General features: G+C 31.8%; 2 protein-coding genes across 3 annotated transcripts; both read left to right on the top strand.

Annotated features, from left to right (window-relative positions):
• The first annotated feature begins 912 nt into the window (after positions 1-912).
• LOC102619682 (homeobox-leucine zipper protein ROC2-like) lies at positions 913-11,851 on the top strand. 2 transcript variants are annotated; one of them, XM_025093743.2, is made up of 10 exons: positions 913-986; positions 1,149-1,239; positions 1,486-2,010; positions 2,098-2,199; positions 2,647-2,847; positions 2,957-3,128; positions 3,340-3,611; positions 4,020-4,115; positions 4,211-4,618; positions 11,424-11,851. In XM_025093743.2, exons 1-9 carry the CDS (start codon positions 922-924, stop codon positions 4,580-4,582), a joined length of 1,896 nt encoding a protein of 631 aa, XP_024949511.1. In that variant the 5' UTR covers positions 913-921; the 3' UTR covers positions 4,583-4,618; positions 11,424-11,851. The 2 variants fall into 2 exon arrangements, with proteins under 2 accessions (XP_024949511.1, XP_015381349.2); XM_015525863.3 differs by lacking the exon at positions 11,424-11,851 and having other exon boundaries at positions 4,211-4,882.
• A 10,351-nt stretch (positions 11,852-22,202) lies between these two features.
• On the top strand, positions 22,203-23,335 carry LOC102611461 (vascular-related unknown protein 1-like). Its single transcript, XM_006493875.4, has 3 exons — positions 22,203-22,705; positions 22,815-22,883; positions 23,050-23,335. Exons 1-3 carry the CDS (start codon positions 22,337-22,339, stop codon positions 23,110-23,112), a joined length of 501 nt encoding a protein of 166 aa, XP_006493938.1. The 5' UTR covers positions 22,203-22,336; the 3' UTR covers positions 23,113-23,335.
• The last annotated feature ends 939 nt before the right edge of the window (positions 23,336-24,274 follow it).

The raw sequence follows: 24,274 nt of genomic DNA, 5'->3' as shown, positions 1-24,274 counted from the left end.
GAGTGCAGTAAAAAAAATTAAGATTTGTGTATTTTTAAAAAAATGGACAAAATCAAATGGACGGTAGATATTTTTCCTTATTTTTCCGTATTTATTTTGATTGGATGAGGATATGATTCATGTTTTTACTATTATCCATAAAATTTTACTAAAAATTAATATTAAAACTAAATAAATAAATAAAAGATTTCATGGTGATTTCAGACTCCAGGAGGTCAAAATATCATCGCCCACCAACATAAATCCCACCTGAAGCCCGCACTCGTGAGCGTGACTGAGTGACGGAACTGTAATAGCACCGAAGCACCTAAGCAAATTAAACGATCCACCAATCAAAACCCCAAAAAAAAAAAAAGGAGAGAAATTGCCACGTAGGCACCAAATCCTAACAACAACATTATTTTTCAACTTCTTATTATTACCTGGCAGTGTTGGTGTTCTACTCCTTTCTGCGTGCCCAACACATGCAGTAACCGCATAGTGACACAAAATTTCTCTGTATATCATATTTATCCCAAAAAAAAAAAAATTTTATATCTCGATGTATTCTAGAGAGTGATAAATCTGTTCTGCTGATATTTATCTGATGATCATCATGTATGTTTATGTGATATTAGATTAATTTTCTGTCGTTATTTTTCTTTTCAAATTTTTTTCTTTTTCTTTTTTAATGCAAGAATGTACATTAATTTTGAAAAATGAACTCTATGTTTGTGTAGATTCAACATGAATCCTAAGCATTTCCCCGAATTTTCCCTTTTCTGTTGTTAATTTAGGTTTGATCTTTTGAGATCATTTTCTGATTCAAGTTATTTTTGTTCATTTTGATTAGATTTCTTGGAGAGAAAAGTATCACTATGAGCTTTATGACCAAATTAACCAAACTGAAATTTATGATGTGTCACAGTTGAAATTAAACATATGGACAAACACGATGGTCATTTTCGTGACAAAGACGAGAACAGTGAACTAAGAGCCATGGAGATGTGAGTTCTTTGAACATAAATTGAGACATATGTGGCTATTATTATTACACTTTTTTTTCTATATAATAATTTAGTTTATCTTTTTCAGAAATTCTTGTTTATCATGTCATGTTGATGCTAATTTCTTTAGTTTGATTTAATTTTTTTGGGTATCAAAATAAGTTTTGTTGAAGGTTTTCGGAGTTCAGGTGATGAGAATGCGATGGACGTTAGTGGGCAATTAGGGTTTGAACGGCCTGATGTCAATATAAGGGTAAGTAGTAAAAGGCTCGCTGCATCAACTGACACATTAATTGTAACCTCGCTACCAAATTTTTTAATTGTAATTGAATAGTCTCATGTTTTAATTCATATTTATTCAACATTCATGAGACATGACCGTAAGATATACTATATGGTCATTAAAATTTCTAATGAAAAACCCTACACGCATCTTCGTATTGGATTATATATGTAATTAACTTTTTATTTTTTGTATGATCTTTGCCTTGACTACAAGGTTGATGATGTGCATCAAAATGATGAAGATACCAGCTCCCCTTCACTTAGTGTTCGCGCTTCTCCACAAGATTCACCTGATTCTAGAGCATCAACTAACGTTACAAGTGATCAGATGAACCGAGCAAGTGACCTACTTATGGCCGTTTCAGTGTCTGCCGATACAAACAAGACCAGAATCACTGATCTTGCCTCTTCGGCAATGGAGGAGCTACTGAAAATGGCCCTCGAGGGAGAACCTCTATGGCATATCGATGGAGACAGTGAAAGTCTAAATGGCTTCGAGCATATGAAGGAATTTGGAAGTGTTGATGCAACATTGAGGGAAATTATGAGAATGGTTGAGGTAGGAGGTCCTCAATGTTTGCCTAACTTAGAGCCCAACGATGAATCTCCATCTGAATGTACAGATAGGCCTATGTTACCTAAGGAACTTGAAGAGGAACATCTTCACGCGGAAGCTTCACGCCAAATAGGTTTAGTTAGTACGAATCCAGCCAGTGTTGTTGAATGGCTAATGGATGTGGTGGGTTTTCCCATTTGTTAATTAGTTTTCCGTGTCATTAATTTTGAGCCATAATTAAATTCCTTTTTGTTTTGTTTTGATAATCAGAATCAGTGGTCGTTAGTGTTTGCAAATATTATCTCAAGAGCAAATCTACTACAGGTTCTATCAACAGGAGTGGACGGGAACTATGATGGCACACTGCAACTGGTAATTTTGCTGTTAGATGAGTTTCACTTCCCTTATTTGAATGCAAAATTTTACTAGAGAAAGTAGTGCATGCATTGAGAAATTTCAAATTTTCTAATCATATAAGAAATTTCTGTTTCTTCATATAGCAAAATGGTGATTACAATCAATTAACTAAAGTTGAGTTCTAGTTGCATTCAAACTTAAGTCTTCAGTTCAACTTCATTTCCCTATTGCATGATCTTGTGAGAAAATTCATAAAGTTTCACATTAAGAAAAAGAGAATAAAGGTTCCCATTGGAATATGCAACTTCTAAATTGTTTTTACAATGAACTTTGATTACCGCAACCATATTTCTTGTAGATACAAGGAAATGCATTTACTCATTCACTGGTTTCCTAAGAAGTTGACTGTTTTCAATTTTTTTTTGAAAAAAAAAGGCTTAGTGACTAATATGATTCTTTCAGATGACTGTGGAACTTCATCTACCTACAGCACTTGTTCCTACTCGCGAGAGCCATTTTGTGAGGTACTGCAAACAGCTAGGCTATGGGACATGGGGTGTTGTTGATGTTTCTTTGGAAAATCTATTCCCTTATCCGGCATCAGGATTCCGAAGAAGGCCATCGGGCTGTTTAATTCAGGGAATGCCTGAGGGATGCTCTAAGGTATCAAGATGTATTTGTTAACTTACACAACTTTTAAGTCTACTTAATATACTTCATTAAAGCTTATTTTTTGTTGCTTATCTCATGTCATGATCTTCAATATTCTTAGGTTATATGGGTTGAGCATGTGGCGGTGGATAATCGATTGGTTCAGAGCATTTATCGGCCTCTAGTTATTTCCGGTTTCACATTTAGTGCAAAGCGTTGGTTTGCTGCTCTAATCCGACATTGTCAATGGCTTGCTACTCTAAGGGCAAGAACTGCTCCTACACATGACGGCGGTAATTAATTTAGTACTATAAGATCTTCAATATGTCTTATAATTCTTACGAACTTTGTTCACTTATGTCTTAAAGACGTGTTAAAGAGAGATTTTCTTTGTCGAAGATTAATGTAATTCCCTTTAGAAACCTTTTTTATTGAAGAATGCGTTTGCCTCTTTTTTTTTTTTTTGTGAGTAAAGTTATAAGGCTTGATTTGTTTTGTGGATAGTATTACTACCTCAAGCTGGGAGAGAGAGTCTGTTGAAGTTGGCTGAGAGAATGACAAGAAGCTTTTGGGGAGACATTAGTGCTTGTAATGAAAATCAATGGATGCCATTACCTATAAGAGGAGCTGAAGATATTAGGGCAATGACCAAGGGCAGCATACCTGTTCCCGGAATGCCTCCTAGTAGCAAGATTGTTTTCACAACTTCCATCAGGCTTGCTGTTCCACCAAAGAGACTATTTGATTTCCTTCGTGATGAGAATTCTCGAACCAAGGTTATATTTCAATTATGGTTCTTGATGTTTCATTCATGGAATCTCTTATTCTGATGGTCTTTTTTCTTAGGGTTTTGTTCTCATGGCCATTGTGGAATGCTCATCATATTGAAGGGTCAATTTGTGATATTAATTGTTAACTAGGAGTTCTCGGTAGGGGATATTATAAAGGAGATGATTTTCTACCGTCATTTACACGATCCTTGTTTGATTGTTTTATGAACAAGTCTAAAAGTTTCTTACCTAGTATTGTTGATCATGCATATTGAGTTGTATTTAATCAACACTAAGCTGCTTGAATATATGAACTTTGCTTCAATAACAATACCTGATTATCCATTGAACTTCTCTTCCTTCAATTTTGAAACTCCATTGAACATTGTTTGTGTTCTGTGACATGGTATGCAGTGGGATACTCGTTTATTTGGACATATAATTCGAGAACTTGCATACGTCATTAATGGTAACAATCCAGAGAACCGTGTATCGATCTTGCAAGTAAATGTGAGTTACCATATTTCTTACTCCTTACATGTACAGTTTAATCAAAATTCCAATTGTTCAAACAAGTGAATGAAACTTTGCTTATTGATTTACAGGCTACGCCAGAGGAGGTCGAAATTTTTTACTTGCAAGAAAGTTTCAGCGATGATATTGGCTCTTATGTGATATACGCACCGGTTGATGCCCTTGCAATGTCTGGGGTTCTTAATGGTGGTAGCCCTGAAATTGTGAACATTTTTCCCTGTGGCTTTTCCATTTTACCTGATAGGCCACCATTGAATGGTCACGGTGATGTCCCTGGAAGCCTTCTCACTATTGCATTTCACATTATTGATCTAGCGTCCACTGAGGAATACATACCTCCGGAATCAGTGAAAACGATTTTTAAAGTCATAGCGGAGACCGCTTTCTTGATCAAGGCAGCTTTCACATCCGATAACGTACAAGGCAATTTAGCTGGTGGGTAAGCAAGTTCAAAGGCCTGTTGCAGCCTTCAATGATAGGTAAGATTTTCATATAGAACTTTTATCTTGGATAGATGCTTAATGCTCCTTAGTTCTGGAGATCTAGAGTTTATGTCTGTAGCATGTGCTTCTAGGGTTTATTAAAGCATTTTGCAATGTTGGTTTCAAAAAATTTAAATTATCGCAGCCGGTGCTTAATGTCAATTCTTTGTTAGTCATAATAAAGTTTTTGGAATGGCTGAAGCAACTATATATTTGTTATTCTGAAGAATCAAATTCAATATGGAAACAAAAGACAAAAACAAATTTTGCCAATCAATACAAAAATTTATTGCTAATATTCAGGGAAACAATCCCTTGGATAGCCTCTAGTGGGTTCAGTTATCAAAATCATGTTAAATGTATCATTTTCATTTTTATCTTTTCAATCTGTAAAAATTCAGCCTTTGTGTTACCATGAATCAATGAGAGTGAAATACAAATTTTTCTTAATGATCATTAATTTCTTCAGTTTTTCTACAAGTCAACATTTTTTATATTCATGTTTTACATTCCTTCTTTCCAGTCAATATTTTATGTGCCATGTGTTGGTGAATTATGAGAATATGGAGGCAAAAAACAATGAAATTTCTTAGGATTTGAGACGTGTTTACACACTTTCTTTTAAGATTTTATTTGCCCTCACCAATCTTGGTTTGCTATAGAGTTTTAATGGCAAATTACCCCCAAGATATATCAAATCCTGAATACAATCTTTAGCAAATAAGATTGTATTTCCAGAACAAGCATGAAATCTTCAAAATCTGATTTCTAATCTTATTGTATGTCTTCCTTTTTATGAATAAGATGTTTTTTTGAAAGAATACAACCATTAGAAATGGTACTTCTTCGAAAAAACTCTTTTTGTTTGAAAATACATCGATTTACAATTGAAATCTTTTCAATCTTGCTAACCGTTTTCCAATTGACAACTTTCTGGAAATAAACGGTTAGCCGTTTTCTCAATAAACGGTGAGCCGTTTATTCTAGGACATAAAACATGCTCTCTGGACTTAAACGGTAAGCCGTTTTCACCATAAACGGTGAGCCGTTTATTCCAGAACAAAAAACATGCTCTCTGGACTTAAACGGTTAGCCGTTTTCTCAATAAACGGCAACCCGTTTTCGTCCAGAATATCAAACCAAACAAACTTGAAAGATGTTACAATCTCTCTTACAATCCCCACTAGATTGTAATATTTTTCAGATTTATTAATGATAAACTTATACATACAAAAGGTATCTTTCGATTTTAACCTTTAATTAGTGAGTGTATTTCAAAGCATTTACAAGACAATAGTGTGCTAAGCATTAAACTTTGTCTCTTAAGTAAATACCGGAGATACATCACATATAAGCTATCCCAGATTTCAAAGTTGTGTTCCAATAGTTAGCACTATTCCGGCCTTGTGCTCTATCTTGGATTCATGAACATTTACAAGATTAAACCATGACCTTGTTAGAAACGGCACCATTTCTTATGTTCACTTATGTGAAGTTTCAAATCATGTCTTTAGCTACTAAAAGACTTGAACTTCATTAAGAGTAAATACTCAACCTCAACCTCGTAGCTATTTGCACCGAATATCTCGAATGGGATTATTTATTACTCGGTGTCAAACCAGTCACATAACAACAACTTGTTATTACCCATTTAACTATGGAGTAGCGGTATAACTACTACATAGTTGGGTTACCGTCGTTGGTGACTTTATTATATAAAGGTTTCAATCCTATTCCATAAGATGTATCCTTAACTAAGTCTCTTGAAAGACCTTTTGTTAAAGGATCTGCTAGGTTCTTATTAGTCCTAACATAAACAATATTAATAACACCATCTGCTATTAATTGTTTCACATATTCATGTCTTAAGCTAATATGTCTAGACTTTTCATTATACACTTTTCAAATCATGTCTTTAGCTACTAAAAGACTTGAACTTCATTAAGAGTAAATACTCAACCTCAACCTCGTAGCTATTTGCACCGAATATCTCGAATGGGATTATTTATTACTCGGTGTCAAACCAGTCACATAACAACAACTTGTTATTACCCATTTAACTATGGAGTAGCGGTATAACTACTACATAGTTGGGTTACCGTCGTTGGTGACTTTATTATATAAAGGTTTCAATCCCATTCCATAAGATGTATCCTTAACTAAGTCTCTTGAAAGACCTTTTGTTAAAGGATCTGCTAGGTTCTTATTAGTCCTAACATAAACAATATTAATAACACCATCTGCTATTAATTGTTTCACATATTCATGTCTTAAGCTAATATGTCTAGACTTTCCATTATACACTTTATTATAAGCTCTAGACAATGTAGCTTCACTGTCGCAGTACAAAGAAATAGATGGCATCGGTTGTGGCCACAACATTATATCAAACAACAAATTTCTCAGCCATTCTGCTTCTTTGCCTGCAGATGCAAGTGCTATAAACTCACTTTCCATTGTTGAATGAGTTATGCACGTTTGTTTCTTTGAAGCCCAAGAAACCGCTCCTCCAGCAATTGTAAAAATCCAACCAGAAGTGGATTTATTGTCTCTTGTATTGGTTACCCAACTAGCATCTGAATATCCTTCCAGTACTTCAGGATAATCATTATAAAACAAACCCAAATTAACGGTCCTTTTAAGATAACCAAGTATCCTACCAATTGCTTTCCAGTGTTCAACACTAGAGTTACTCGTGAATCTTGACATTTTGCAAACTGCAAATGCTATATCAGGCCTCGTACAATGCATAGCATACATCAAGCTACCAATTGCACTAGCATATTCTAGTTGAGCTACTATTCGGCCTGAATTCTCTAGTAATTTAATACTAGAATCATATGGGGTATTAGCTTCTTTAAATTTCAAATAATTGAATTTAAGAAGCACTTTCTCTATATAATGAGATTGACACAACGAGTAACCCCCACTATGTTTATTCACTTTGATACCTAAGATAGTATCTACTTCACCAAGATCTTTCATCTTAAATTGTGAAGTTAAATACTTCTTTGTATCATCTACTCCTTGCATATTTGTTCCAAAGATAAGCAAGTCATCAACATACAAGCATATAATCACACCAAAATCATTCGTATATTTAAAATATACACATTTATCAGTATTATTATGCTTAAAACCATGTGATAAAATTACCGAATCAAACTTCTCATGCCATTGTTTTGGTGCTTGCTTTAAGCCATAAAGAGATTTGATTAACTTGCATACCTTTTTCTCATTTCCAGGCAAAACAAATCCCTCAGGTTGTTCCATATAGATTTCTTCATCAAGATCACCATTAAGAAAAGCTGTTTTAACATCCATTTGATGCACATATAAATTGTTCAATGAAGCAATTGCAAATAGCACTCTTATAGAAGTTAACCTAGCTACCGGAGCATATGTATCGAAATAGTCAATACCATTTCTTTGCTTAAACCCTTTGGCTACTAATCTAGCCTTAAAAGTTTGCAAAGAACCATCATTATTGTACTTTCTTCTAAATACCCATTTGCTGCTAATTGGTTGAGATCCTGGAGGAAGATCAACCAAGACCCATGTTTGATTCGACATTATCGAATCCATTTCATCATTTACCGCCTCTCTCCAAAAAGAAGCGTCTCTAGAAGACATAGCCTCGCTAAATGTCTTTGGATCTTTTTCAATATTTAACAACAATGGTACTTTGTTAAATACATTCTTTCTATCCCCTTCAACCAAGAAGAGTAGTGCTTGTGATGAAATAAAATCCGGAGCTAAACTTTTTTCTTTCTTTTCACGTTGACTCCTCCTTAGTTCGAAAGATGTCGTAGACTCTTTCCTTTTATTATTGTTAGTGGAGGTAACAGGAGTATTAACACATGGTTGATCAATAATTGATTCTGATTCAATATTAGAATCATGTTGAAATTTATTCTCAATAAATTCAACATCTCTAGATTCCACAATCACATTAGAATCTAAATCTAACAACCTATAAGCCTTGGAATTTTCAGCATATCCTACGAAAACACTTTTTATACCTCTAGCACTCAACTTTGATGACTTAGGGTCATGTATTTTATAAAAGGATAAACAACCCCAGACCCTTAAATACATCAAGTTTGGTTTTCTTCCTTTCCAAATTTCATAAGGAGATATATGTGTTTTCAAAGATGTAATTCTGTTATGAATATGACATGCAGTGAGTAATGCTTCCCCCCACAAATTATTTGGTAGTTTTGCATTAAGGATCATGGAATTTATCATATCCGTGAAGATCTTATTCTTCCTTTCAGCCAAACCATTTTGTTGAGGAGTAAATGAAGCTGATCTTTGGTGAATAATTCCAACTTCCTCACAATAATTATTAAATTCAATTGAGAAATATTCACCACCTCTATCACTACGAACCATTTTGATTTTCTTATCTTTTTGGTTCTCAACTTCAGCTTTGAAAATTTTAAATTTATCAAAAGCTTCACTTTTTGTTCTAAGTAAATACACATAAGTGTATCTAGAACAATCATCAATAAAAGTGATGAAGTATCTCTTACCGCCTCTTGTTAAAATGCCATTATACTCACAAATATCAGTATGTATCAAATCCAATATTTGAGTATTTCGTTCAGCTTTAGGAAAAGGTTTCTTAGTTATTTTAGCTTGGATGCAGATTTCACACTTATGACCTTTAACATCATTGCAATTAATCAAACCATGCTTAGACATGTATTTCAAAGATCTAAAGTTCAAATGTGCTAATCTAGCATGCCAAACATCACAAGACTCAACAATATAAGCTAAGTTGATATTATTATTATTAATGCTGAGTTTGTACATTCCATCACAAGAATACCCTTTCCCAACAAATAATCCATTCTTTGACACAATACAAGTATTACCCTCAAGCACAATCTTAAGCCCATGCTTACACATACAACTAGCAGAAATAAGATTCTTCCTAACGGAAGGTACATGAAAGACATTATACAATGTAACTTTCTTTCCAGAAGTGAAGTTGATGTCAACTACTCCTTTCCCTACTACTATAGCTGCATTATTGTTCCCCATGAGAACCATTTGTCCTTCCGTTTCTTCTTTGTATGATAAGAAAAATTTCTTATCATTACAAACATGAATTGTTGCACCCGAATCGAGCCACCAATCATAGGACTTAGTTTCAGCCATATTGGTTTCAGTAATCATGCCAATTTGCATTTCAGAAACCATAGCACAAATCTCTTCAGATTTGTTTTCAATAACATTAGCTTTATGGGAATTCACTTCTTCCTTTTTCTTCTTGAATCTGCAATCACTTTGGCGATGGCCTTTCTTACCACAAAAGAAACAATTTCCAGAAAACTTTTGTGTGCTGGACTTCTTGAATTTCTTGTCATTCTTGACTTTAAAATTCTTTGAGAATTTACTAGCTTCAACAACATTAACTTTAGTATAATCATGCTTATCCTTGGATTCACGAGACCTAGTCTCTTCTTCAATTACCAAGTGTTTTTGCAATTCTTCTAAAGTTATGTTCTCTTTACTATGAAGGAGTTTCTTTCTATAATCATTCCAACTTTGAGGCAATTTAGCAATAATAGCCCCAACATGAAATGATTCAGAAATTTCAACTTTTAACTCTCGAAGCTTAGCAACAATAATTTGTAACTCATGTATTTGATCAAGAATGGATTTTGTGTCTACCATAATAAATTCAAAATATTTAGATACAAGGAATTTGTCAGTACCTTCTTTCTCTGTTTTGTATTTATATTCAAGAGCATTCCAAATTTCCACCGGAGAAGTCATAGAATTGTAGAGATCATATAATCTGCCAGAAAGCGTATTGAGTATGTGACCCCGGCATATCAATTCATCATCTTCACGACGTTTCCTTGCAGCCTTAACAACTTCGGTATCATCTTCTCTTGGTTCTGGAAATGGTTCCAATTTCGGATCAAGAACATATGCCACTTTAAGAACAGTAAGGAGAAAGAACAATTTTCCCTTCCAACGAGTGAAATTAGTTCCATCAAAACGATCGAGATGGACACTAGGATTCAGAAATGATGTCAAACTCTTCTCAACCTACATTTGCACAAAATTAAAACCTTAAAGATTGTTGGTGAATTATGAGAATATGGAGGCAAAGAACAATGAAATTTCTTAGGATTTGAGACGTGTTTACACACTTTCCTTTAAGGTTTTATTTGCCCTCACCAATCTTGGTTTGCTATAGAGTTTTAATGGCAAATTACCCCCAAGATATATCAAATCCTGAATACAATCATTAGCAAATAAGATTGTATTTCCAGAACAAGCATGAAATCTTCAAAATCTGATTTCTAATCTTATTGTATGTCTTCCTTTTTATGAATAAGATGTTTTTTTGAAAGAATACAACCATTAGAAATGGTACTTCTTCGAAAAAACTCTTTTTGTTTGAAAATGCATCGATTTACAATTGAAATCTTTTCAATCTTGCTAACCGTTTTCCAATTGACAACTTTCTGGAAATAAACGGTTAGCCGTTTTCTCAATAAACGGTGAGCCGTTTATTCTAGGACATAAAACATGCTCTCTGGACTTAAACGGTAAGCCGTTTTCACCATAAACGGTGAGCCGTTTATTCCAGAACAAAAAACATGCTCTCTGGACTTAAACGGTTAGCCGTTTTCTCAATAAACGGCAACCCGTTTTCGTCCAGAATATCAAACCAAACAAACTTGAAAGATGTTACAATATCTCTTACACCATGTATGAAGTTATTTAGTATACATGGATGGCAAATACATTCCAACATTTCTTTTTAATATTGTTACAGTATTAAGGAGAAGAAGAAAGTGAAAATGGATACTGATAAAGAGAGCTATATATGTTGCATTGTTGCAATACGGCAACAGATAAAAATCGGCTGATTGCAAGTGTGCTGTGATGGAAACGCCAGTTATTAGAAAATAATAAAGGAACAAATTTAAAACAGCTTATTGTAATGCTCCTTTAATTCTCTGATCTTTGCATCCCTTTACCTCTGTGTCTTGGCATGTGGTGTTACTGTCGAGTATAATTTGTTCGAGAGGAAATTAAGCCATATATCTAGAAGAGAAAGATATATAATTCAAATTGGTTTATATGTTTTGGGCATGTTTCATGAAAATGTTCGGTATGAATTACATATTCAATTTTTTGCAAACACTATTACGTTCGTGCCTTTTTTTTTTTTTTCTTTAGAGTTCATAACCGAGTTATTTTAGTGATATTTATGAATATATATATATATATATATATATATATATATATATATATATATATATATATATATATTGACTGTAGGGTCATTGAGTTTTCGACTTTAGTTTAAAAGATGAGGTTCTATTTGGTACTGTGGTAGGGCTATTATAACTTAAATGTTACAATACTAAATGTTTGATAAACTCGGTTTAGAAGAAAAATTCATTTTATCTTAGTTAATTATATAATAAAAAAAACATCTCAATTAATTATATGATAAAAATACATATAATAATATTAATATTTTTTTATCAAAATTATTATTTAAAAGAATATCCAATTAGCATGCAGTATTATTAACTTTCATTTAATGGAAACTATTTTTTTTTCCGATTATAGTTGTAGCCTAGCCATCCTTTCAATAGTCTTATAATGTTTAGGCAAGTCAATTTTTTTTTTCTTTTGGGGTATAAACAATTAAATAGATTGTCGCCCTCATACCGTTTCATCTTGCATATAACTTGTAAGATCAGCTGCTGTAAAAAGATATCAAATAAAAGATGTGTAAAACATTTAAAAAGTTTTTGTAAGAATCATATGATGACAGTGAATAAACCCAATCTGAGCCAAAATCACTGCAATTACAACATAAATATCTGCAAATACTGCTGCCAATTTGACATGTAGTTAATATGAAAAGTGTGGTGGCCATTATATGGTGACCATCATGCTTCTTTTGTATCATTCACTCTGTAGTATAAATGGCTGCGAGTTTGAGCCACATTAAATGATAAAGATGGAATTGCATTTTCATTTTTTTTTCACCATTCCCTAATTTTGTCTCATTTGAAACAATAAAGAATGGAACCCCGTAACTAATTACTCATTGTAAATAAAATAGCTAACACAATTTTTTTTTTCATTTAATTTTAAGATTTAAAGACATCTAATTCATTTTATGATAGTTTTATCTAATAAGATAACAAAGAATACTAATAACAAAATATCAACAAAAACAACAGTTAACTAGCTTGAGTTTAAATTTGGGCTTAATTTATTGTTGTTTTTGTCACCATTTTACTGTAAAATCTCTCTATAATAATACTCTATAAATGAATAATCTTTATATAGTTATAAAAAATTTCTGTTCTTAATTTGAACCTGGTATAAATAAGAATAAATTCTAAATTGCATTTACATAGTAATAATTATCTGTATATTGCAAAAACTATATGCTATGTTATAGTAAAGATTTAAGATGGAGTAAGATATTTTTCTAAAATTGTTTGGGGCAATAATTTATTCTTTAGACTTTTAATAAGATGACTTTAGATATTCTCAACACTACATAGATGATGGATATATGAATTAATGTTTTTGAAACTCTGTCTATCTTATCAATATCGACGCATTAGATTTGATGTGCTCCATTAATTAATCATTAATGTAGCATAAAATTTACCTCTACATTGCTTGCATTAAAGATAACTCAGTCAAAATAAAAATTTTTGTAGCTAAATCTATATTAAGTTATAACATCTTAATAGTGATAAAATTAATTTGTCCCAATAACACAACTATAAAAATGTTAGCATATATGTATCCATAATGTTGATTTTGATGATAACAAACAAGATTAAGAATGATTAAGTTTTTAAAAGCTCAAATTATTTTAAATAAATCATTATTTTCATAATATAAAGGTTTTATACTTAATGGAAAAATGATTTTATGAAATTGGTTGTTTTCAATTAATGGTCTAAATTGAAAAAGTTTTGAAACTCTAGAAATGGACTTATTTGTAAAGTTTTATGACAATTTGGGCCATAATATAATTATAGAAAGTTTTGGGATAAACTTATAATTTTAAAAAATAATTTCATTGTAGCAAATGACTAACCGTTTACTAAAAATGGCTAACCGATAATTTTCAGAAAGCATGTTCTCCAAAATATTGTTAAAATGATGATTCTGGAAAATAACGGTGAACCGTTTACTGAAAACGGTTAACCGATTATTTTCATATTGCTAACCTTGAACTGTTTAGTAAGACCAGTTAAACTAAATTTGTTTTGCAGGTCTCTGGAATTTAACGGCGAAAGGGTAAGCCTAAACGGCAAACCGTTTATTTAAAATTTGGCCCAACGGTAACTTTTGACCAGCCTAAACGGTTAACCGTTAATGGTTAACGACGAACCATTTTCAGGTAGACAGTCTGTAACGACTAGTTTTTCAGGTCCAACTATAAATAAGCTCATTCAAATTCAAACAAGATGGATCACAACACCACCATTGGGCTTATATTCAAGAATACAATCTTCGTAGAGCTTTAAACACATTCTTGCTTCATCTATTCACACATTGGGCATTGATATGTAATCTTAAATATTGTGTGAGAGAAAAACAATTTGTAATCTTTTACTTTGAGTGATTGTAAGTGTTGAGATACACTTGGGTTAAGAGATTGGGGATAATCTCTTGTTGTAAAGGTTCATTGACAACTTGGAAGTCAAGTGTAAGCATTTGAAGCCTTGGAGGCTTGCTTAGTGAAATCCTCAAGCCCGGAAAGCTTGGAGGCGTGGACGTAGGCGAGGTTGGCCGAACCACGTAAAAATCTTCGTGTTTGAATCTCTCTTCCCTTATCTTTTTATATTGTGATTGATTTAATTGTTATTGCTTTAAATTCGTTTTAGATTTGCATGATATTTTGTTTTAGAATCCCAATTCACCCCCCCTCTTGGGTTGCATAACTAGAATTTCAAAAAAGATTTACTATATTAGCATTTTTTATAATAAATAAGGGATTTAATGACAAAAATTAGCATTTTTGTCACATTTGAAACAATAAAGAATAGAACCACGTAACTATGTACTCATTGTAGAAAAAATAGACAAGACAATTTTTTTTTCATTTAATTTTAAGATTTGAAGACATATAATTCATTTTAGGATAGTTTTATGTACTAAGATAATAAAGAATATAAATATGGTTTAAATTTAGGCCCAATTTAATGTTGTTTTTGTCAACATTTTACGGTAAAATCTCTTTATAGTAATACACTATACAGAAATAATTTTTATATAGTTACAAAAAATTTTGGTCTTAGTTGGGCTGGTTATAAATAATAATAAATTCTAAATTGTAATAAGTTATAACTTTTCTAACTTTCATCTTAAAGGACTTGCATCTACATAGTAATAACTATCTACATAATGCAAAAACTATATGCTATATTACATTAAAGATTTAAGATGGAATAAAATATTTAAAACAAATTATTTGGGACAATAATTTATTTTTTATAATATTTTTAAAAAAATGTTTGGGACAATAATTTATTTTTTAAACTTTTAATAAGATGATTTTAGATATTCTCAGCACTACATAGATGATATACATATGCATTAGTTTTTTTAAACTATCTTATTGACACGACTCGCCCCGACCTATATGTCGGATCCGAGGCGAATCATGTGGATTAATAACTAAAACTCATGACAAAAATTTAATTTATGAATATATATAAAAATGGTCTCTGATATAAACACATAACTACCTATGTGTCTCATCCGAAAATATATATTTAGAACTTGTAATTAATGTCTCACTCTATATACTCACACTCAAATTATATATATATATATATATATAAATATAGATATATATATATAGATATAGATATATATATATATATATATGTATGTATGTATGTATGTATGTATATATATAACATAAGCAATATAAACATGCTCAAAATGCTAGACATTCAGCAATGCGTCTCGTGGTCCAACCTTAATTGACTAGAACTGATCTGTACAAAACCTACGGAATCTTGGGAGAAAAGGCGTAAATGTAATTATAATAATAATAATAAAGTAGTGTACTAGTGCTTATATATAATCATGTGACATAACTCCACACTAAATATCATATATCATCAGACTAGAGGTGGCAAAAATACCCGCCCGGTCCGGACCCGGACCGTACCCGGGTGTTGCGGGCCGGGTAATACCCGGCCCGGGTATGAAGCCGGGTCGGTCTTGGGCATCACTTGATAAACCCAGAACCCGGATTTTATTAAAAAAATTATAAAATATATATTATTTTAAATATTTTATATTTTATTTGACTTATTTATTATACATATATAAAGTTTTAAACACTTAAAATTTATATTTTCATGTCAAATTTTATTGAAATAAATTTAAAACTTATAAAATTACCAAAAAATAAAAAATATATACACATAAAATATTAAAAAATATAAAATCCGGGTACCCGGATTAAAACCCGGTTCGGACCCGGACCCGGACCCGGACCGGTTGCATCCGGGCAGGGTCCGGTCATGGCAATACCCGGACCCGGCCCGGGGTTTTGCCATCTCTACATCAGACATAGAATTCATACATACATATATAACAAAACTGCACCAAACAGTACCCAGGGGAAATAACTCTCAATACTCGCCGGAATCATCATCGCATGAGTAAAATGGGGGAAAAACCTCTCAATAACCGGCGGAATTTAACTACATCGCACAAGTAGAGTAACATAACTCTCAATATACATGCGTAGAGCTTGTGGGGAAGGGTACATATAAGGTGATTGACAATCAAATTTCATGACTTAATCAAACATATAATATACGTACATATAATCATAACATGATATTAAATCATATTATCAAACATAAATGCTTCACAATATACATAATAGTATTCACTCACAGATCTTGTTTCAATCGAGGTCGTTGGGCCTCTTGTGGGTTTTTAGATTCTTGAATTTCTCCAAAAATACAAGATTAAAAAATTAACGGTTAGAACTTATATAAAGACTTATATGTAGGAGGTAAATTAAATAATAACTACTTAAATTTCATAAACCCACTACCCCTTAACTCACTGAATATATATCTAAATGCCCAATTCTATTTCCCACAATATTTCCTCTTAATTCCACTTCTAAACTTTATTTCCCACTCTCGGCTTCTTCCTTTCTTTCGTCCTATTTCTTTTATTCTTTTCTTTTCCTTTTCTTCTCTTTTCTCTTGGTTTTTCTTCGTTTCTTCTCTCTGTTTTGCTCTATTTTGGTTTGGTTATTCAAGTAGTGAGAAATAGGGGAAACACTTCAAACATGCACGACAAGCACACAAGTGAAACATGCATGTGCTTAGTCGAAGCAAGCAGCTGTTGTTGCTTTTGAAATCAGCCACATGTGCTTCTTTTAAGCTTGCACGTTCATTACATTTATATCTATACATTAGATTTGATGTACTCTATTACTTAATTATCAACGTGGCACACATTTTACCTCTACATTGCTTGCATTAAAGATAATTAAGTCAAAATAATAATTTTGTACTAAATCTCTATTAAGTTATAACTTATTAATAATAATAAAATTAATTGGTTCCAATAATATGACTGTAGAAAAATTTACTATATTAGCGTTTTTGATAATAAATATTAAGGGATTTAATGAGTTTTTAGAAAATTATATTATTACTAAAGTAACCGAATTACATCCCACGCACACTAAATTTATTACAATGCATACAAATAAATAAAACAAAAACAAATTGAGGACTTGAAGCTTCTCAAGAATTTAAAAATGGACAATTGAATAACCCAATTTGTTTGTTCCAACATAAGATGAAACATTGGAGAAAGTATGAATAAAAAATGTTGGGTCAGAATCATTTTATTTCCATAAAACCTTCAATAAATTATATCTTTATGCATAATCAAATAAATCAAGTGGACCACTTTAGTGTCTAACTTTCCAAGCTTATATCAAACACAGACCACATGGTTTCATAAGGTACAGCATTTTTCGTATTTATTCTTTAGAAAAAAAAAACTTTTAAGGGTGCCACAGTCCATGGATACTGATAAATGTTAGAATAAGATTATTCACTAAAATAGAATGGTTAGCATCTGCTTGTTGGATTGAAATTTGAAAGCAAGCTATCGATCAGTTAAAATACTGCATGCATAGTGCATGCTTTACATTATTATATATGCATGGGCCATATATTTATGATGGCAAGTCTTTTTCAGCAATTTCGTGTAGTGTGCTTGTGATCCATGGCCTATACGTAACAATACATTTGTTGTTTGAAAATGTTGCCTTGCTGTTGTGTATTTTCTTGGTCAAATTATTGAGATCACAGGCTGCCGAAAATATGATACATTTGTTGTTTATCAAGTAGATCAATACTTTTCTTGGGCAAATAGTGCTTGAGAAATAGGGACCATTTCGCCTGGCTTTACGAGTGGTCATGTGATCGAAAATTGACAGTTCCACTAGCATGAATCTGTAGTATATAGTACTACTACTTGCTCGAGAATTGTCACTTGGAAACTAAAAATTTTTGGATGTGACATTTGATTTTCCGAGAACTGGTTTCATGGAACACGTTACCAAACAATCTTTTTGTCATTGTCAATTTAAAGTAAAATTAGAAATAAAATCCATCACAAACGGAGATATTCTCACATCATTGAGAATAGTTGTTAAGCTAAGTGTATAAGTTTGGCCATCCATGAACACATGAGCTAATTTTTAAGTATAAATTATAGGTCATTGACTATATGGTTTCAAAACAAAGAGTCAGTTTAAAAATGTTGTAACTTCTAAAATAATTGTTATTAGTTGTGCTGTAGAAATAACCAGCTGTGAAGAGAATCAGTTAAGTGTTTTGTAAATTTTGTTTTCAAAAGTACTGTGAGTTTTGAAAACAGTTATGGACATTTGGTAAATTTTACTGTTAAATTGTTGAGAGAAAATAAATGACTAAAATTTACATAATGTAAGATAAAAAATTTTACATATACATATAAAAATATGTACATATAATATTTTTAATTGTGTATTATAATAATTTTTACTAAAAATAAAATTTATAATATATTGATTTTATTTTTTTATTTTTATCTTAAAAATTTGATAATTAAATTTATAATATAGTGAAACAAATTTAATAATAATTCGACCAACAAATTGATATTAATAAATTTTTACATTGATGAATTATAATAAAAATTTATTAAAATATTAATTTTGTTTCCAATTTGAATAAGGATAATTTTGGGTTTAGGTAATGATTTTAAGGATATTACTGGAATTGTATTAAACGATAAATTTGATTCTTAAAATCAGAATCTAAAAGATACTCATTCCCTTCTTTTCAAAATCAGTTGTTGGAAGAGTTGATTTTGACAAAAGTTATTTTGATTTTATTTACTAAACATTAAAATTAATTTTTAAATTTTTAAAATCAGTTTTAAGCCTCGAAAAAATAATCACAAAAGGACCTAAATCTGTAATTAGGACCCACATTACCATGTCAACGGGCAATTCCATTTTACAGGATTCATTAGCACATTTCGCCGGGATATAGATTATCACATCAACTAAGAGTAATTGTTGATATGGACAACTCTCGGCTCATAAATTAGCTCTTGAGTTTGGGTTGTTAGGCGCATGGATATCTACTAAGGAAACATCCTCTGAATTTTTATTCTTTTTAGGCTTTAAATTAGATTTTGAAATTGCATTTGATGAAATCATTAATTTTTAAAATGGTGAAAAGAATCCCGAAAACTATAACTTTCTGATCTTATAACGACATCGAAAAGGAAATAGAAGAAGACACAAGTGAAGCAGTGAGCAATGAGATAAGTTTTATCCTATAACTGTAGCTATTTGGGAACTTAATTTCTTTTTCAATCAAGTTTACTCAAAAACATTAGGTTAATTTGTCAGTATATGTAAAGAACTTTATTCGCACGGGCATGTGCAAAGTTAGACCAAAAGCGACACACGTGGGCATCAGAATCCATGTGCATATGCTGTAATTCCAAACAAACAATAACAATCAAAACATTGAAAGAGGCATTCCTCTAACTAGGACCAAAATCATGATTAATTACATCTTTGAATACGGAAATACAAAGTATTCGACCTAAACTTTGGAAAATTTTCTCCAGAAATCATGTTATATTGGACCCCACGAAGTTGTGCCTTCAATTTTGATCACTTCCCCATGTCATTGAAAATGAGACCCATATATCTGTTCCACGGGTTCTTTCTAATTGAAATTGAATTACATGTAAACTAATAACCATAATTATTGACTAATCTATCTATAAATGTCACTCGAATTTGGGTACCACACATGTTAGGTATTTTCCCATTTGAAGTCCATAAAATAGGATTTTAATAATATGCTCACAGACTAAACAAATAGTGAAATTAATCTAAGTGGGGATCACAAATTTTATGATCATATCCCATGTAGCTCAAATATGTAATATTTTCATTGATTAAGAGTATGATAATATGAGGATTAACAATAGAGTTTGGATTAGGAATTTGTTTGGTTCAGAAAGAAAAAAAAAATTTATATGAAATGAAATCTTCACAAAATCTTCTGTGACTAAGAATGATGATAAAGAATTGAAAGGAGATCAAAGTCAAATAAGGATTAATTGATAATTAATTTTGTGTCTCAACATAAAGTAGGTTTCTACAAATGGGAGATTGAAAATTTGGGAGACTGAGAATGGCTAAAAGACATGGAAGGCCAATTTGAAAGATTGCAAAAATGACGACGAAGATGTTTGTATACAAAAAGGCAAAGTCCATCTGTTAAGGGCCGGACATTAATTGAATGATCATGACCATTCACTAATTTAACAAGCAGAAGGACCCCCATAATGGAGACAATTTTGGAGTTTTTGTGTGCTTCACATGGAAGAAATTGACCATGAAAATCTTTTAGCTTTTAGCCTACTAGTTGATCATGATGCATGAGGTAGCTTAAGCTTCATCAACCATGTATTAAAGTAATAATTAATTGTATAAATATTGTTCCAAATTGGCATTTGCCAAAGGTGCTTAGGATAAAAGTCACCATATTAAACAAAATACTGGACCTTGCACTTGATTTGCCAATGGTGTACAACTTCTTATTTCTTAAAATTTATGAACTTGTTTGATAATGATAGTATTTTAAGAAAAAAAAATGTCTTTGAAAGAGAGATATGCAAAGATTGCATCAAAAAATTTTCAAATATTATCTTTAATTGTGAAAAACTTCCTTAATTTTTTTAACATCACTTACATTTTTAATTGGTTCACTCCCCATTTTTAACCCTCATATATATGTACCTCGTACAACATTAATTGTTAAACCAAATCGCTCTCATGAATAACAATTCAATTTAACTATAATTTTCTTAATTCAAGTGGATTTAATTTGGTAACCACCGTCCAATGCGGTGCCAAGTTTTTCAATTAAAAAATAAACATCAACGTGAGCATTACCAAACAATAACTCAACGAGCCATTAAAAATATGGTTCTGAAAACGAAAGTCATAACCCATGATTCATATTTTAATCAATTCCTTCAAAACTTAATATTTTTATGTTTGTTTCTAGTCCAAGTCATTAGCCTTAATACATCATTCCAACCAATGATGGCGGCCTCTACTCATTTTCAACGGCAGACCAAAAAGAGAAGGTGTTCATTTCCAAGTGGTGTCTACAAGCTTCTCTTTTCTTTTTAATTCTCACGATATATTGTTTCAATCATCTTTTCAAGATCCATCTACTTTCAAAATTAAATTCTTATCATAGATAGTAAAAATCTTCATATGATAATATATGTGAAGCCACGATCATATAATATAATTCACTTTTTTTATGAGAACCTGTGAACCATCTTTTGGTTGGTCATTTTTTTCTCCCTAACTTTAAGTGATGGGATTCAGTTCCTACTAATAACAAAATATAGGAAATTTTTTCTTCTATTTACATAAGTTTCTTTCGATTTCCAAGCTAATTTCCGACATGTGCTCCTTGCCCTATTAATAACGGATGGTCCTAATAAATTTTTAATTATTTTAGTAGAATTGTTTGTAATATTTTAAAAAAATTAATTTTTTTTTTAAAAGGTAAAAGGTAAGGTATTTATTAAAGTCTAATTCGATTTTTAACCCTTATTTTTTCATAGTTAAACCCATATGACGGGTGAAATATAGTGTATGAAAAGCACTCACTTAGACTACCATAACATCATTAATATTAATCTAAAAAGTTACGATTAGTTATGGATGAATTTCAATATCTCCTTATAAGAAAATATAACAAAAGTGACCGAAAGAACTCATATGTAGTGACTTAATCAACGCATTGAATTGAAAAATAAAAAAATAAATAAACAAGTCCACCAAAAAGAATTTTGCCAAAATGAAATCTCTGTTGGTATATCTAATCTCTTAATCTTTGCTTCCCCTACACAAAAGGTCAAAGCCGCACGCTCTAATTTAAGTTCCCTACATGGTCCACATACAAAGCCAAGCTTCTTTAGCTTGTATTATATATAGCAGCATCTCGCTTTACATGCTTGTTCAGAAGCACTTTCGTGAAACTCAAAAACAATATTCTTGCTTATATACCCAATCAATATTGCTTTCTTTTCAATTTTGTTCTTTCTTACATGGAGAATAACTCTATGAATTCTATAAACAATTCCCAGAGCAAAGTTATTTCTTCTTCCAATAATGAAAGAACAATGAGTGATGGTGATCTTGAAGAGAGTGGATGGACCATGTACTTTGATGATTTCTTTAACCAACAAAATACTGAAAACAGCTCCTTCTCTTCTCTTCTTGAAAGCTCTTTGATTTCAGATGCTGCTTTCTCTGCTGCCAATTATAATAAAGTCGCTGGTAACGAACAAGCTATGGGATTTTCTCAGGAAAAAAGATGTGATAGGTTCAGTTTCAAGAAGAAAAAAACTAAAGTAGTTGCTGGAGTTGATGATGATTTGGAAGACACTGCTAGTTCTCCATCTCACAGCCCCAAGGTCAGATATTATTTTTCTTTCAAATAATGTTAATATTATCTTTCTGTGGGGATTTTCGCTTTGTTCATTTTTGTCAATTTTGTTAGTCTTTTTAACATTATTGAAACAGGTTTGCAATACAATGAGTGAGTATTTGGATAAAAGACCAGACCAGAATAACATCATGGATATTTTAGAGGTAAATTATTATCTGTAATTATTTGTCTTTGTTTTGTTTTAATGGTAGTTGCGTTTCTAAGATATGTACGAATAATAAACTTTCATTTTAGTATTTAATTATGTAAACAAATCAAGAAAACTAATCAAGGCGTACCCTGGGTTTCGTAATTATTACATATATGCAGGAGGACGGAGGCTCATCATCAGCTCGTCGGGTAGAAGAGAGAAGTGGGAGATGGTTCCATTAATGGAAGAGATAATGAAACAGAACTCAAGAAGAGGGGTCTTTGCTTAGCTCCTTTGTCTATGATAGTTGATTATCTAGGCTGATTAATTTCATCATCTAATTAATGTCGATATCTCTATGTCACTCTCCTCTTATCAATCTATCATAGAATAATCATTTCCTGTAGAATTAATGCATGAGCTGAGAATGCTCTTGTATATAATTAATGCCATTATTTTTCATCATGTACTTCTTCTGATGAAACCATGCAAAAGTGTCTTTGTTATTTTTAGCATTCTCTCCTAAGCCCTATGAGCATTATTTGAATTTCGAACTACTTATATCAACCTAAGAGATTTTACTCGCTGAGCCAATTAACATCTAAGCAAAACAGTTTTAAGTATAAAAAAAAAAAAAAGAGAAAATCTGCATCGAAACTTGTCTATGTAGTTTTCACACAATGTTTTTTCAGTAAGAATCATAAATCAATTTGGACTTTGGTCATCCTACCTTTCAGATAAACTCAATTTGATGCAATAAGATCAGGGTTTTTCAGGGACAAATTAAGATTCAAGCGTCGAGACTGTTTCAGGGACAAACTAAGATTCAAGACTGCCACAACCACAAGAATGAAAATGGGAAGATGACAAAATTTACCGAGGGTAGGAGTATGAATGCTTAATTATTAGCCTATAGATGAAATAATAACAATAATGATTGGTACACGCAATTTTATGATCGCCAAAAGGCCTTCCATTTACTTTGAAGGTAGCCTACTCTTCTTTCACGAAAGAAGAAACCCTAACCCTTTTTGGTTTCTTTGGCTTAGAGGCCATCGTGATGATGCTATAGCGGAAATTATTCTCTTCTAGATGCTTATTTATCATTCCCTTTTTAACTGCTAAGGTATGTCAGCTAAATTTTTGCCCTTTCATTTTCTGCCGTGTGGGGAAAAAAACACCGATATTTAATTTTTCGATCCAAGTCTCATTTTAGCCACTCAAATTTTAATCAATTTGTGTTCATCATTTCAATTAGTTGAAATATTTAACTTGTTACCAAGTTTTTTAGATGTGTCTTACTTGATCTACTTCAATGTTTCATTTTCGTACTATATTATATATCGATCAAATATCGAAACTAATCAATGTGATAAGCCTCTTTGTCATTATCGAATTCTAGCT

This window comes from Citrus sinensis, chromosome 9 (genome assembly GCF_022201045.2).
Source record: "Citrus sinensis cultivar Valencia sweet orange chromosome 9, DVS_A1.0, whole genome shotgun sequence".
NCBI lineage: Eukaryota > Viridiplantae > Streptophyta > Magnoliopsida > Sapindales > Rutaceae > Citrus > Citrus sinensis.
Note: the sequence above shows the minus strand (reverse complement) of the source record. Positions and strands in the feature narration are given on the sequence as shown.

Coding starts and splice junctions, on each gene's coding strand:
- LOC102611461 (XM_006493875.4), top strand. CDS start 22,337: ATGGAGAATAACTCTATGAATTCTATAAACAATTCCCAGAGCAAAGTT. Junction 22,706..22,814: donor CTCCATCTCACAGCCCCAAG/GTCAGATATTAT, acceptor TTATTGAAACAG/GTTTGCAATACAATGAGTGA. Junction 22,884..23,049: donor ACATCATGGATATTTTAGAG/GTAAATTATTAT, acceptor ACATATATGCAG/GAGGACGGAGGCTCATCATC.
- LOC102619682 (XM_025093743.2), top strand. CDS start 922: ATGGACAAACACGATGGTCATTTTCGTGACAAAGACGAGAACAGTGAA. Junction 2,011..2,097: donor TTGAATGGCTAATGGATGTG/GTGGGTTTTCCC, acceptor TTTGATAATCAG/AATCAGTGGTCGTTAGTGTT. Junction 3,612..4,019: donor ATGAGAATTCTCGAACCAAG/GTTATATTTCAA, acceptor CATGGTATGCAG/TGGGATACTCGTTTATTTGG.